This window comes from Lissotriton vulgaris, chromosome 8 (assembly GCF_964263255.1).
Source record: "Lissotriton vulgaris chromosome 8, aLisVul1.2, whole genome shotgun sequence".
In the NCBI taxonomy this organism is placed as follows: domain Eukaryota; kingdom Metazoa; phylum Chordata; class Amphibia; order Caudata; family Salamandridae; genus Lissotriton; species Lissotriton vulgaris.
This window is the reverse complement of record NC_141696.1, coordinates 1506152437-1506167740: the sequence shown is the minus strand read 5'-3', so window position 1 is coordinate 1506167740 and position 15304 is coordinate 1506152437. Positions and strand designations below refer to the sequence as shown.

Here is a 15304-nt window from a genome sequence, read left to right as displayed (position 1 = left end):
GGGCTGTGGATGACAGTTGACATTGGGCTGAGCATCATGCTGGATGCTCCTGGTGGGGCCGTTATACCAACTTAACTGCATATCTTCTTAATAAACATCTTAACTACATCTACAGTGTGGGACTCCATTACTACATTATTTATGGCGACGATGGATCAACGTACCTACCACTTTAACAGATGAAATGCAACTACTCTAAAGCAAGTAAGCTAAAGATGCCTACCAAGCAAGAAACCTACGAATATAAGAAGCGTAATTTAATGAAGGGTAACCTGACAATCAAGAGAGACGACACGCCTGTTGCCCCACCAGAGTCCACTTCACCGGACAGCTCAAGAACAGGCGTGCTACATCTTTTGTCATTTAATCAACAAGTGGAAGCCTTCAAAGTCACTAGAAACCCAATGCTACATCTTCTGGCATTTAATCAACAAGTCGAAGCCTTCAAAGTCACAAGAAACCTAATGCTATAAAAAGAAAATTTTCCTGATTTAAAGTTAAGAAGGTAAACAGGGGCTGTGTGTGTGATATTGCCACCTGTTAAGGGTTAAAAAGTCGTTTTTGGGCGGAAGGCATCCACTTTAGAAGTTGTTGACTGTACATTTAAATACACTGTCAAGATTAAATGGAAGCGTATAAAGTAAGGAAAATATCTAACTGAAAATCTGAGCATTACTGAAGCTGAGTGATTTTTCATGGCTGATACTGTTAAATTATCACAGTTAAATACAATAATAACGCTCAAGCATCCAAGTGTTAAAGGTATGTGCAAGCTCAGTGGAAAAGAAACTGTCATTGAATACTTAACAAGCGTGAAAGAAATCAGAGGCAAACCGAATTGTGAACTCAAACTGTCAAGCATGCAAATTTTGGCCTTATGGAAACTTATTTTGGAAGCAGTGTCACAACGGAGCTTGTGACTTAACAACGTTTTTGTCCCTTGCATTTCAAGCCACTTCCAGTTCTGTTTATTTATTTTTGTTTTATTAAAAATTAACCTTGCCTTCGTGTCTTCTTGCTGCCAACTGCCACTTTCATTTTTGAAGTACTGTCTCGAGCACGCACCTGCCATTTTAAGCTGGGAGATCCTTCAGCCTTCACAGTCATCTCTTCACTGATGACGTTTTGGAATCTCCAACTGCCTTTGGGAAAGTTCGGTGCGCTCACAGCGCTGTGACAGCGGCAGTCAGCATCAGAGGCTTACAACCTCTGACCTTAAGCGTCACTGCGCGCGTCTCTGCGCCATGGCACGCAGCGTAGGTCAGAGGTTTTGTCATTTCATTTTCTCAGCTATGGGAGCACATCGCGGCAACTCTGCTATTTGGTTCCTAGCCGGTGCTTGGAGATTATTTACAACAGCTTTCAAAGAGTTTCTCGAAGAGTTTGGAAAGGGGCTTTACCATGCTGTGTTAGGGTGAGAGCCTTGTGGTTCCCTCACTCACTGTTGTGCTTATTCCTGATCTCGTCACTGGGAGGCTGGCATCAGTCCGGTAGGCGAATGAGGAACTCTAGTGGTTTTCACAAGTAAACGTTTTTCGTTTTTCCAGCATACTTTGCCTCTGTTTTGGATCGTGTGAGACACCTTTCACCAGACAATTTATTTATTTATTTATTTATTTTTTTTAACATGTGGAGCAGATAATTTCGACATCAGTTATTTTAATGTTGAAGTATCATTTTATCATTTTCTCATTCACTGCACCATTTAAATGCTATTATGTCTGATTTCCTTTCAGCTTTCTTACTGCTTTGTTAGCGCACTGTGTCAATTTTACTCATGTTTTCATGCTGTTATAAGTGCCTTAGCGCACTGTGTCAATTTTACTTGTGCTGTGCTTAGTGAGAGTGTAAGTGATGAAAAGGTTGTTTTTATGGCTAGTTTGGCGCTAGTACTTCTACAAAGGGGATTTGTTTGTTTAGGAGCTGGTTTTCTTGCATTTATTGTATTCTTTCAGTTGAGGTAGTGCACACCTTTTCACTGATTTCTTTCCCCTCAAGTTTGTAGGTCTAGCAGCTTTAACATTACTTATGTCTCACTCTCATTTTTCCTTTTACATTTGCTCATGTTACTGTACGACTTGTTTCTTTTTCTGGTGTATGTGTCTAGGGGGTTCCAGTCCCACCTATGTAATTAGTATTGGGTGTTAGTCCCATATACTTAGTGTTTAGGGGGTGATAGTCCCACCTACGTTTTTTTTAGTAATGGGTTTTAGTCCCATATACTCAGTTTATACATGGAGTTTATCTACATGGGAAGCATCTTCACAGTCCCTCGTTGGGGCAGGATTTGGGTTAGAGTCCCATTATCCTCAGTTTTACATTCAGCGTCTTCTGTTTTAGAGGCAGGTTTTGGGTTAAAGTCCCATTATCCTTAGTTTTACAGTCACTTTTGTTTAGAGGCAGGATTTGGGTTACAGTCCCACTATCCTGAAATTGTCCTTTGTTTTAGAGGCAAGTTTTTTTTTGTTAGAGTCCCTCGTTTTTGGGGTAGGAATTTGGGTTGTAGTCCCTCTTTCCTTGTTCTTACATGGAAATTTTTCTATCTATTTTGTCATTATCTTTCTGGTGGGAAGATGGGTAATGTTGACATCTTTTGTTTTAATTTTAGCCATTTTCCCATGTTTTAAAATTGTTCACTCTCGTCATGTGGTATTTTTATTGTATATTTCTGAGAGTTGAATTACTTCGTACATTTGTTCTTGTACTATGTCTTTCCTTCTTGCATGCCTGTCTGGCCAGTAGGTGTGTCTGTTGGTTAGCCATCAGTATTTTCAAGCTTAGTTTTCCTCTTTGTTGTTTCTTTTTGTTCGGTTCTTGTTTTTTTCTCTTGTCATGTATGGAAAAGAGGATGGGTATGTTCTTCTGTGTGTTTTTCTTTCTTTGGTTCTTCCTTACCAGTGTTTTCTCCTTTTATTTTCTTTGTGGAAGAGAGAGGATAATGTTGTATTCTTTTCTTTGGTTCTTTCTGACCAGCGTTCTTCCCTTCTTGTTCTTGGTTCTTTCTGACCAGCGTTCTTTCCTTTTTGTTTCCATTGTGGAAGAGAGGGGACTTTGTAGTATTCTTGCATCTGGTTTATGTTATATGTGCTTTCTCCATCACCGGTCCAGCTAGTAGAATGTTGCAGCTATGATGCACTAGAGAATGTTGGGATGCTGTGGGCTGTGGATGACAGTTGACATTGGGCTGAGCATCATGCTGGATGCTCCTGGTGGGGCCGTTATACCAACTTAACTGCATATCTTCTTAATAAACATCTTAACTACATCTACAGTGTGGGACTCCATTACTACAGACTTGTAGCCCCGCCCCTCAATTGCATTGGCCGCTGTCACCGTTTATGTAAAACGGTGGCCGCCGATTGAAAGTGAGGCATTTTGGTTGCAGCCCTTTCGCATTTTCGTCCGGCCCATCGGACTGGATTATCTGCTTCACGGCTGTCGTGAAGCAATTCCTTATCTTTATTGGGTCCATTTGTGGTTGTAATAGAGGCTTGTTTACTCTGGGCAGGCAACATGGAAGGGTGGAAACGCTGTATCTGTAAGGCGGCCTGGAGTGAGGAGCGCCGAGGGAATCGATGCCAGCCAGGAGGAGAAGTGGTTTTTTAAAGCACTGGGCAGCATCTGGCATTCTACAGATGAAAACTTATGACTCACAAGCAGAAGAGATGACAAGACATTAACAACTTTGCGCCAAAACTCCATGGGCGCAGTGTCGCTTCCAGCCACTCTGGAGATGTTTGCAGGAACCAGCTGCAGGCTCCGGTCTCATATTTCTTTACTATAAACCTGGAGCCAGCAACACTACGTCGATCCTTAAAGCATGGCCACCGAACTACACCGACTGGTCATAAACACCAGCGAGAAATGTCTGTGATTGTCGAGTAGTTTTGAGCGTTGTACAACAGCACACGTTAAACACAACAGTTTGTTTAGATTATGGAATCACAGAGTGTTATCTCACCATTTCTGTTAGATAAAATGAATGCTTCTCCTTTAGAAATCTGCATGCCTGCAGTGCTTAGAAGCTTCAGAGATGCGGTATGAAGAGCTATATAAAACGCATCTGATGTTTTTTGGCATGTGCTGCAGAGGGAGGGGGGATCTCTTCTACAGGGGAGCCTTGGTTTTTCAAACCGAAGACCTTGAGAATGACTGCATGGGGCTTGAATTGGATAGGAACTGATCAAGACAGTCAGCGGAGCTGCCCTGCGCTTGGTGTGATGTCATTACTCTCTGTCGGTTGGGGGGCAGCTGCTCAGTTCAGAGGTTGTGCAGCCGCATAGATTATGATATGGGCATGTGCCCTCTCGGTGACAATGGTACGTCTTCCATGCTATTCAATTAGTTGGTGAGATGCGTGACAAGCTGTGGTGCCTCCTTGTGCCCCGAGAACGGACTATGGACAAGCTGTGGTGCATGGTGCCGACACGGATACATGCCAAGAACCGTGATGAGTATGCAAAGTGGGCACCGTGACCCTACGAGATGCTTCACCAGGGGAAGCAGGATAACAATTGTGTGCACACCTTTCAGCCAAGTGGCACGGCCTGGTGTGCTCTCCTTGTGCCCCGAGAACGGACCATGGATAATAGAGTTTAAACATGCACCAAAGGAAGCGGAAGTGATGAAGATGCTCGCACGAGGTCCTGAATCCCTCTATATAGTATAGAAAAAATGCTCACGTGTGGGACTGCCCTGCAGGGTGTAACAGCCGATGTTTACTCCCACTCGTAGAGTATGGGGCAGTCTGACATAAGTGGGGACTTCTCTTAGCCAGACAAAAGAGGGTACGGCCTCTTATTTAAATATACAACAGCTGTTGATTTAATACAGATGAACTAGTCACAGTTTGAGTCGATAAATTCCTTCAATCTGATCTTAATTTTCACCAGTCATTTCGTCCTTCTGATTTCGTCCTTCTGTTCTGTTCTCTTAGGACGACGTTCCTTTGGCCATACAAGTAAACAAGGGCCCTTTAGTGAAGAAGATGCAGCGTTCGGGCTAATAGCTGCCTACTTATGACCTGGGGAACCTGGTTCGAGTCTCAGCGTGGCTATTCAACCTGTGATCCTGTGCAAATCACTTAAGTTGGAGAAATCTAAAACTGCAATAATCAAAAAACAAAAATGTGACACATATCGGAAGAGAAATGCAGATATTTGTGACTGTCTGAGGCATGCAGCAAGTCCAGAAGCTCCATGTGTGCTTTCACACTAACATATATTAGTGATCTTGAAAGAACACGTCGTCCTTTTAGGCTTGCTGCATACCTTTTGGTAATAGAGTGCAGCAGACTGCGTACCTTTATGAAAGTTTTCTGTTAATTGCAGCGCCCGACATGCTAATACACGGGCCGCAATTAACATGGAAACGTTCACAAAGGCACGCAATCTGCAGCGCTATATTAACAAAAGGTATGCAGCAAGCCCAAAAGTACGACGTTTGCTTTCACAATCCCATGGCAAATGTGTGTGGGGTTGACCAAGTTGGCTGCCTTGCATATATCCATTAGGGGGATATTACCAAAGGGCTTAGCTTTGTCAATGTGGTACACAAGAGCCCATTTCACACCTACAGTGTGGAGGGCTCTTTCTGTTTGTTTGTCCCTTCCTCCGATGGATAAGGTTCCACCGAGTACTGATGGCCCATTAGTCCAGCAGGAGGTTCTAATGCCATTCACTGCCCAACTACTACAGGGCTTTGCCCCCAACTTGTTGAAGGATTCTTTTCAGATCTTGCAAATCCGGTGCACTGGATGACCCCTGTACTCTTCACATGTTTGCGGAGTGGTGGGGCTCACTGGTTAGAGGCGGCAGACCCGGAAGCAGAGGACGGCCCGGAACCAGGGTTCAATTCCCGACGTGGCAGGGTCGTGGACCAGGGTCAGCGGACTCGATAATTCTCGCCTCGGTGCCTACTCTAACCAGGGATCACACTCGGCAACTCTGGGCATTAGCTTGCCTTATCTCCACAATGGCCCCCCACAAACGCCGGGGATGCCTGGTTTCACCTTGGAGATACCCAGGAGGGAACATCTCACAGGGAAAGCCAGGACGGGTTCCCCAGCGGTCTATAGCGCCAGGACGCCTCCGGGTAGCAGTGCGCTTTACAAGACACATACATTTACATTTACATGTTGGTCGCCAATTGTGATGCTATCAACCCGCTATTAAACCATTTTTTGAATCAGTCAATCCATTTAGCCGCAGTGCCTTGTGGTGGGAAACAAGTGAAGCTAATCCCATTACGAAAGAAACTATCGGCTGATAAAACCATCTTGGCCAACTATCTCCCGATCTCTCTGCTCCCAGCCTTCACCAAGATATTGGAGAAGCTTATAAGTGAACAGCTTTCTGCCTTTTTAGAGCATAACACGTTTCTTCACCCTTCCTAGAGGGTTTCCACCCTGTTGTCAGCACTGAGACCACTCTGTTGGATGTAGCAGATACAATCAGGCTAACGGTGCATCAGGGGAAATAGTTTGCACTGGTTCTTCTAGATCTATCTTCAGCCTTTGATACGGTATTGCGTTTAATTCTTTTGCAGTGTCTCAGTGCTGTAGGTGTGGTTAGTTCCATCTTGGCATGGCTGGATCTTTTCAGGCACAGAGGTCTCAATCAGTGGGGATGCCCGCTTTTGCCTCAGAAAATTAGGCATTGGGTTTTGAAGTTCTACTGGGTTCGGCAGCGAGTCCAACAATGTTTAATGTGTATATGACTACCTTAGCGACTGGCTGAATCGTTTAGCGTACACATGGTCTCGTACACGGACGATACGCAACTCCTCGTTACATTAGATCATAAATCTCCCTCCGACACGAGTAATTTCAAGCCATGTCCGACTGCCGCGTTTCAATGAATGAGTCATTGGAACCTCCAAAATAAAACTTGCAAGATCAAAATGTTGCTTTTCTGCCCCATGCCCCGCCGCCTTCTCCCTGACCTGAAACAATGGTGTTTGACCACAGGATGCTCCCCTCAATTCCCCTCCGGCAAAGGTAGCACACAATTTGTGGGGGAAGTTTAATAACTCTGTCTTTTGTGCCTCAGGTATTACGTACTTGCTTTGGCCTGCTAAAATAAAATTATTTATTTCTTCCCCCTTATACAGCAACAAAAAAAGCATCTCATCACTTCTAGATTGGACTACGTCAACTCACTCTACTATGGGTTGCCAGCCTATCGCGTGAGAACTAAGATTGTAATTAGTGCAGAATGCTGCCACCCGACTTTTGCTGCATCTCCGCGGGAGAGTCCACATTCACCCAGCCTTTAAACATTTATACCGGTTGAATGTGAAAGAGCACCAGGTTTAAAGGCTTACAGGCACATGCATCAAAGGATTTTGCGATGGCAAACGGTGCGAATCGCAAAAATCAGCCGTTTGCGATCGCAAAATCTACTTTTGGAATGCATGAAGGGTTAAGGCCCTCGCAATTTGAGAATTCGCAAATATTTTCAAATTCTCTAATTGCGATTGCATTTAAGGAATCACATTTTGCGATTCCTTAAATGCAATGCATGAAACTTAAAAAAATTGCGATTTCGCAATTAGGGGGAGCAAATTACCATGAGGTTGAACCTCATGGTAATTTGCGAAAACTTTGAAAAATGCAGTTTTGTGCATTTTTCAAAGTTTCATGTAGTGCACACACATGCCCTTAGGGCATGTGTGTGCACAACATATGTGCACAGATTGATTTCAGGGGTGCAACAGGGTGTCCTTTGGACACCCCTGCACCCTTGAAATCGCATTCTCAATTTGCGATTCGCTAATTGCTAATCGCAAATTGAGAATGTCTTCCCATTTATTCCTTTGGTCCTCTAGGCCCATATGCATGAATGGGAAGGTATTTCTTAATTGCGACTCAATTTGCGAGTCGCAATTAAGGAATATTAAGAAATCGCAATTTATTTAGCGATTTCTTGATGCAGTGCATTTTGCAATTCCTTAATTGCGATTTCTTATTTTTCGCAATTAAGGAATCGCAAAAAGCAATATTGATGCATGTGCCTGTTAGTTCTTACTCACAGAGCTTTCGATCGTTAAGGCCCTCAGTATGTGTCCAACAGATTTATTCCATATCAACCCACAACAGTCATCCAACTCTCCGTTGGTGTTCATCCCTCAATTTAGAATGAAAAATGAGGGTGGCAGCTCTTATTGCGATTTGGCTACCAAGGAATGGAATGCTCTTCCAATACAACGACAGGCCACTGAGGACATTTTGCTTTTTTTTTTTTTTAATTCTCAAGACTTTTAAGGTGTGTTTTTTAATGCCTCTATCTATGGGTCTAGACTTCACTATCAGCGCCGGGACACTCTCTGGACTGGCTGTTGCCCTTTTTAAACGCCTGAATAATAATAATAATACGTTGCAGTGATATTGGGCCTGATTCACAGAACTAACTTAAGACAAAATCCTAAACTCACTACCATCTTGCTATTCACAGAAGGCACTTACTCATTTCGGTATTCACACAAGTTAAGACTCCTAAATGCTTTCTGTGAATACCGAAAGTCTTAAAGTTAGGATTTTTCTCAGTTTAGGAGTAGTAAAGTTAGGACTCCTGGTTAGGATATGTCTCCACTGGGAATTCATCTTCCCTGTGAAAACATGCATATCAAAATTATGAAAGCTGATCTTCTGATGAATCACCTCATGATAAGCTGTGGTGTCATATAGAGGTGATATTCACATGAGGTAATGGCCGAAATATAGGTCTTGGCAGGAGCGGTGGTGGAGGGTGTTGAGAGGAAATCATTGTCCACACAGATGTCGTCATTGTGGGCTCTGGGTGAAAAGGAGCCTCAAAGGTCCGCAGGGCAGAAGGTGCCCTCAGACCTGTAGAAGTAACCTGGAGATCCCTCTGGAGAGAGTAGCAGCAGAGGGCGGTGGCAGACGATGTGGTGGATAAAGATGAAGAGGCGGAAGGAGATGGAATGTAGGGGCTGGTGGCCCGATCTTTGTGGTTTTGAGCATAAGAGCTTGAAAGGGCTCCCAAGCAAGTTAGTTTGCACTTCCGAGACCGTCTCTGAGGAGGTTCAATTGAGGTAGCGTTATCAAAATTTGCCCCATGTGGGGATGGATAAAAAGTCTTTTCTGCCTTGCATCCAGTTCGCCTTGCAATCTTTTAGGATTGGTTGCTCTGAGTTATCAGAGCCGGCCCTCAACAATCTTCAGCACCAATGGTAGTTGGTGTCGATACCGGCTTAGGAGCGGATGACTGCTTCGCTGCCAACATCAAAAAGGCCCTCAGCTGCAAAGGGTCTGCAGCTTTATTGGACCATGCGGCATGGCAGCCGTGAAGGGGAGGGGAGGGGTCCATGGACAGAGGCCTGGTCTCAGAGGCCTTTAGTGAGTGCCGACCACAGCCTGAAGGCAGCAGAAGACTTTAAGGCTGGGAAGGTTTGGATGTGGAACTCAAACCCCTAAACTCCAAAGAAAAGGTGCTTGATCTCTACATCAGGTCTCTTCGGAAGACATAATCACAGTATGATAGGAGAGGGACCTGGGGCTCCAGAGAGGGCTCAATTCTCTGCAATCGGTATGTGATTAGAACCGTCTTTAAAGGATGTGGCCGAAAGCAAGGACGATGAAAGCTTTTCCAAGCATCAGTGTTAAAATTTGCCGTGTGGGCACAAAGACACATGGTGGACACTTCAAATCTAAAATCGCTGTAGGTACACATCCAAATCAGATGGTGGATAAAAGAGTCTAACTTGGAGCTAATGTCCAGGTGCGTTAACAATTGTCGGTGGTGTCACAGTGCATTTCATAACACAAAAGACTTATACAACTTGCAAACGTGCAATCCCAACACTAGACAGCAGGAGCATGCAGAACACTAGTATCTACAGCAACACATGAAACAAACACACTGTTTATTACATATCTTTTAAGAACCAACACTAGTGGCGTACCTACAGGGAGCACTGTTATTGAAGCGGCAGAGGTGAACAAGTCATCTGTCGGTTGCCACTCCTCCCCACCCCCCAAACAGTTAGTCGTTTGGACGCCACTGCCCCCGCTCTTACCTGCACCGGGTGGCAAACTTAGGGGCTTCCCCTGGTGTTCTAGCTACACCACTGGCCAACACTTGTGTACCCTTGCTCATCCGTCATAGGTGATATGGGGGTAAGAGAGTATTCAGAACTACCAAAGTTGGTTCTTGCAAAGAACAGGTTCATGGCAATTGGTTTTGTTGCACATTTCATAACGTCTTTCAAAATAAATTGATAGGAATGATTACTTTCAAACATATCTAAAAAGAACACATGTATGTCATTTACCCAAGCATTCCGGTGAGCAAATAGTGTGCTTGTGCAAACTGAATTCCGTACGTTTCCCCATCAGGATAAATGTTATTTAATTTATTGGTACAGGATAGTCCCCCTTTATCTTGTACTTGCAGAAATTCTCTCCTCATAATGCAATAACATCAAACCTGGTGGACACAGATATTTGGAGGTGTCTGTAGCAAGCAAGAGAGTGCAGAATTCAAAATCATCACTGAGAATTGATCATGCCGAACTTGTTAGGATCACAGGCACAGAAGGTGGGAAATATGTGCAAGCACCATCAAACCTGTGCTATGAGGTAGAAATTCATGTTGAAGAAGCCAGTCGGTCTTCCACACTACTATACTTGTGACTTGGCTATGTAGGCACAGGACGTGGCAATTAGTATTCCCAAGCGATAAGCCACAGATACCGCATGGCACACTATGTACCTGTTTCACATTTTGGCTCAGTAGAAATTGCAGTAAAGACTGACATGGAGTCTGCTCTTCAGGAAAGCATGAACGTGTCCTCCTTCCTTAATCATACATAGAAGAAAACAAATACCAGCTCATAGTAAAGTACATCTTTTAGAAGAGGATAGGCTCAACAGCACACGTAGAGGTGATCTCCAATAATCCCTTCACAGCCAACTTCGAAGGCGGTCTCAGAGCAGTTTACGCAAAGGTACTCCTCAACACACCCATACAGCAAGAGTGAAGAGAGAGACCCATTGCATGTGGCTACATGTAGTGACTAGCCTTTGAAGCATTAGTGAGCAGACAGTTGTCCTTGCTAAGTTACACAGAATTCAACCTTGGAAACCCCCTCTTTCTGAACAGGTAGCATAACTTGTACAATAGCAATAGTTTAAATCTACTAATTTCCCACTCCCAGAGACATAGACACACAAGCACTTCTTCATCTTCTAGGTCTACTCTTGGCAACTACAGAACAGACACACAGGCATCAAACACCTTATTACAACCACATCTATTACTCCATCTAGAGCAGTACAGATGAAAGACACTGATATTAAGCACACACGTATCTTCCTGCACAGCCTCCCTACTGCTGAGTTCCATATTAGAGACACACACATATACAAATATCTCAGCATGAGACTTTAAGACATCTTCATCCACCTGTGATGCACATCAGACACACACACACCCCAAGGGATGTCATATACATTCTCTTCCCCTAGAGAGGTCCCAGAGTCACAAGCAGAGAATTGCCATATTATCTGTCAAGCCTGCTCTCTATATCCTCAGAGGTCTAGCAGAGTAAAAGACAGCCAGGCAAACACCTCTTGTCTAACTTGCATAGACTCTCCATCCCAGAGAACCATTTTAGAGAGACAAGCAATAGACCACATCACAACCTGAGTGAGTACAGCCTCTGGATTGCCAGAAATCCTGGTTAATCCTAGTTAATCCTAGTTAATGAGGCAGTAAGTAGCTAGAAACCTGCTTTCTACACCCCCTCCATCTTCATGGGGTATAGATGCAAGCTTATATGCAGGAAATAAAGAACTGCCTTCTTCAGTGCTTGAACACTTTGTACAGACAGACACTTTTGTATCACTGAATAAGATTTCACTGGGGTAAAAAAAGAAATAGACATCAACGGAGAATATACATCAGGCATACGGCACAAAATTCATATCAATGCTCTACAAAGTGAATTTACAAAAAGGTCCCACTTGAAACAAAGCATCATTGGTTACTGTATAGAGAATGTGTACATTCAATTGCTTGTTGTTCACCCTTTCACTAGTGCTTGGATGTCCATTTAATCTGAAGTTTCTCCTTGTTGGAACTGTCCAGTTTTACTTCTGATCTAAATGGTTCATAAGTCGATGCCTTAGACTATTTTCTAGTGCTCAGCGATAAATTATTTCCACAACAAATTTCTATAGAAAAATAAACATCAAAAATACACAGAGCACTGTCCTGAGTTAATGCCTCCAGTTTTTACCTGATTGTGCGTGCAAATAGTCCTTGTGATGGTCACCTGATTAGACCAAGGACCAAGCACAGCTAAGGTAGTGTGCAACACCATCACTGTTTTTTCTGGGGAATGTTCCCAGCTGTTCATGTACCACAGTCTGTTGCCACCAATGCAGCTCCAGCTTTCCTTACACAAATGCAGTTTGCACCTTTGTTTTTAAAGTGCAGCAGCCATGTCTGGTGGCAACAAGCACTTTCATGGGACCTGCATTCCACTTGCCAAACTTCCCAATGGCCACCAGGCTAGTATCCAGAACAGCAGCTCCTAGGAAAGCATAAGCAAACGCCAGACTCCTCAGACTCCTATCCCGGTGGACCGCTCTTAGCAACACAGAGAACAGGAGAGGTCAGCGTTTCAGTCGTTCCCTCTGCTGAAAACCTCCATTATAAGAGGGCTGTTGTCCGGCTGTATGTCATGAATTTCCACAACCTGCTTACAGTATTCCACGTTCATGCTCCGCAGCTCGGTCAGGCACCGGATGATCTTGGGAAACAGGAACCTGAAATGAAGCATAGACATGGAGGGAGTTAAGACAACGGGGCGGGGAGTTAAGACAACGGGGCGGGGAGTAAAGACAACGTGGCGGGGAGTAAAGACAACGGGGCGGGAGTAAAGACAACGGGGCGGGGAGTAAAGACAACGGGGCAGGGAGTAAAGACAACGGGCGGGGAGTAAAGACAACGGGGCGGGGAGTAAAGACAACGGGGCGGGGAGTACAGACAACGGGGCGGGGAGTACAGACAACGGGGCGGGGAGTACAGACAATGGGACGGGGAGTAAAGACAACGGGACGGGGAGTAAAGACAACGGGACTGGGAGTAAAGACAACGGGGCAGGGAGTAAAGACAACGGGGCAGGGAGTAAAGACAACGGGGCGGGGAGTAAAGACAACGGGGCGGGGAGTAAAGACGGAGGGAACTACGACAACAGAGGGAGCTACGGATTAAAAATCCAGGGCACAGGCACCCTTCATATGCACAACTTCTTCTGTCTGTCTAGTAACAGCTACTCAGCATTTCACCCTTCTTTGTCTCATCCAAGACCACATAGCAATACACAGATTACAGTCAGCTCTGTTAATGAATAAGTCAAGTAACTTTGCACGAGGAAGACTCTAGTGGTCTACTTTGTATTGGCTCAAAACTAAGGAAGAGGCTCACTGTGGACGGCAGCTTCCACAATCTATACAAGGGTTCAAATCATTATTTTTAGGGGATCACTAGTAAAGTGCAGACAATTGCTTGAATTCATCTCAAATGACTAGTAATTGCTCAGACGAAATCAAGACTATTTTATTTATAGCGGGGTCAAAATTGAGGTGGCATGTTGGAAAAGAACGATGGGTTGGTATGCTACCCTGAGTGATTGGCAATGGTTAGATGTCTTCCTCTCATTTCATTTTGTGTGTTGATCTAGTATTTCACTCAGTTAATTTATCTGTCAAAAGAATGGCCCAGTAGCAACAAGCTTTGGCTTCCCCCCATCACTAGGGAATCTCTAACCTCCTTAGTTCCCCTGGTCAAATCTGGTTCTCCGCTTGACCCCTGTCCTGCCCACATTCTCCGCCATATCTTTGTTACCTGCCCAGACCCCCCCTTCTTCTCCTCAACAGCTCTCTTGCTCAAGGCGTAGTTCCAAACCCCTTGAAGTCCGCGGTTATTGTGCCTATTCTGAAAAACCCTTCTGTCCCTGCCAATTTCCGCCCCATCTCCCTCTTGCCATTTTTGGCTAAGGTGCTCGAGCGCCATGTCACCGGCGCTCTGAGCTCCTTTGTGGAGATGCATGGAGCTCTTGCCCCCCGCCAGGCCGTCTTCCGCCCCGCACACTCTACGGAGTCCGTTGTCATCTCGGTCCTGGACAACCTCAGGGAGGGTATGGATACCAATCAGCGCCAGGCCCTAGTGCTCCTCGATCTCTCTGCCGCCTTTGATACGGTGGATCACACCATCTTGCTATCCTGTGTCAAGGCGGCGGGGATCGGGGGACCGCTCTGGTCTGGCTCTCCTCCTTCCTGAGGGACCGCACCCAGGCCGTCCGCCTGGGTGACTTCACAGCGGACGTCCGGAAAGTTCAGTGCGGGGTTCCCCAAGGCTCTTCCCTTTCCCCCCTCTTGTTCAATCTGTATGTCGCCCCTCTTATCTTTTCTCTCCAACAGATGGAGGTCACCGTATTCAATTATGCGGATGACCTCCAGCTTGTTTTCAATCTATCCTCTTCCCCCTCTTCTGTTCTAAACTTTCAATCTGTCATGCTCCATATCAGGGACTGGATGAACCACAATCACCTCAAACTTAATCCCGACAAGACCGAGCTGGTATTGACGGGTGGTTCATCCAGCCCCTCGTCTCCTCTTTTCTGGCCCCCCTCCCTTGGCCCCTCTCCTGTACCCTCTTCCTCTGTCAAACCCCTAGGCATAAAACTCAACTCTCAACTCACCCTTCACTCCCAGGTTAGCTCTGTGGTATCTTCTTCTTTCCTTTCACTGCGCACTATACGCAGGGTGACCCGTTTCTTCACTTTCTCCGCTCTCAAACTCATCATCCTGGCCATGGTGGTGTCCTGCCTGGATTACGGCAACGCCCTATATGCCGGCATCCCCGCATATAGCCTGCGGCGCCTACAGCAGATACAAAACCAGGCGGCCCGCCTGGCCTTCAAACTTCCAAAATTTCACCACTCTACCCCTCTTCTGAAATCTTTACACTGGCTCCCTGTGCGAGCCAGGGTCCAATTCAAGCTCGCCTCCATCACCTTCTTGGCCCGACTTGGCCTGGCACCGGCGTTCATCTCTTCCGAGATCATTCCATACGTTCCCACCAGAGAACTACGCTCGTCCTCCCAGTCCCTCCTCACCATCCCACGCTACCGGAGAAAGAAGTGGGGAGGCTCAAAATTTGCCACTCTTGCCCCGACCCTCTGGAACTCCCACCCCCTTGAACTTCGTTCCATCCCTCTGTACCCACAATTCCGTAAACACCTCAAGACCTTCTTGTTCACGAAGTCCTTTGAA

At 45.4% G+C, this 15304-nt stretch overlaps 1 protein-coding gene across 7 annotated transcripts in view; it reads right to left on the bottom strand.

The window, feature by feature from the left end:
• Positions 1-9868: 9868 nt before the first annotated feature.
• NR1I2 (nuclear receptor subfamily 1 group I member 2) overlaps positions 9869-15304 on the bottom strand; it is a 400665-nt gene continuing 395229 nt past the window's right edge. For all 7 annotated transcript variants that reach the window (XR_015299392.1, XM_086935603.1, XM_086935608.1 and 4 more), the window contains one exon: positions 9869-12793. Coding sequence is in view for 6 of the 7 variants with exons in the window: in XM_086935603.1 (XP_086791729.1) it covers positions 12649-12793 (145 nt within the window). In the remaining variant the exon portion in view is untranslated. The remainder of the gene's footprint in view (positions 12794-15304) is intronic.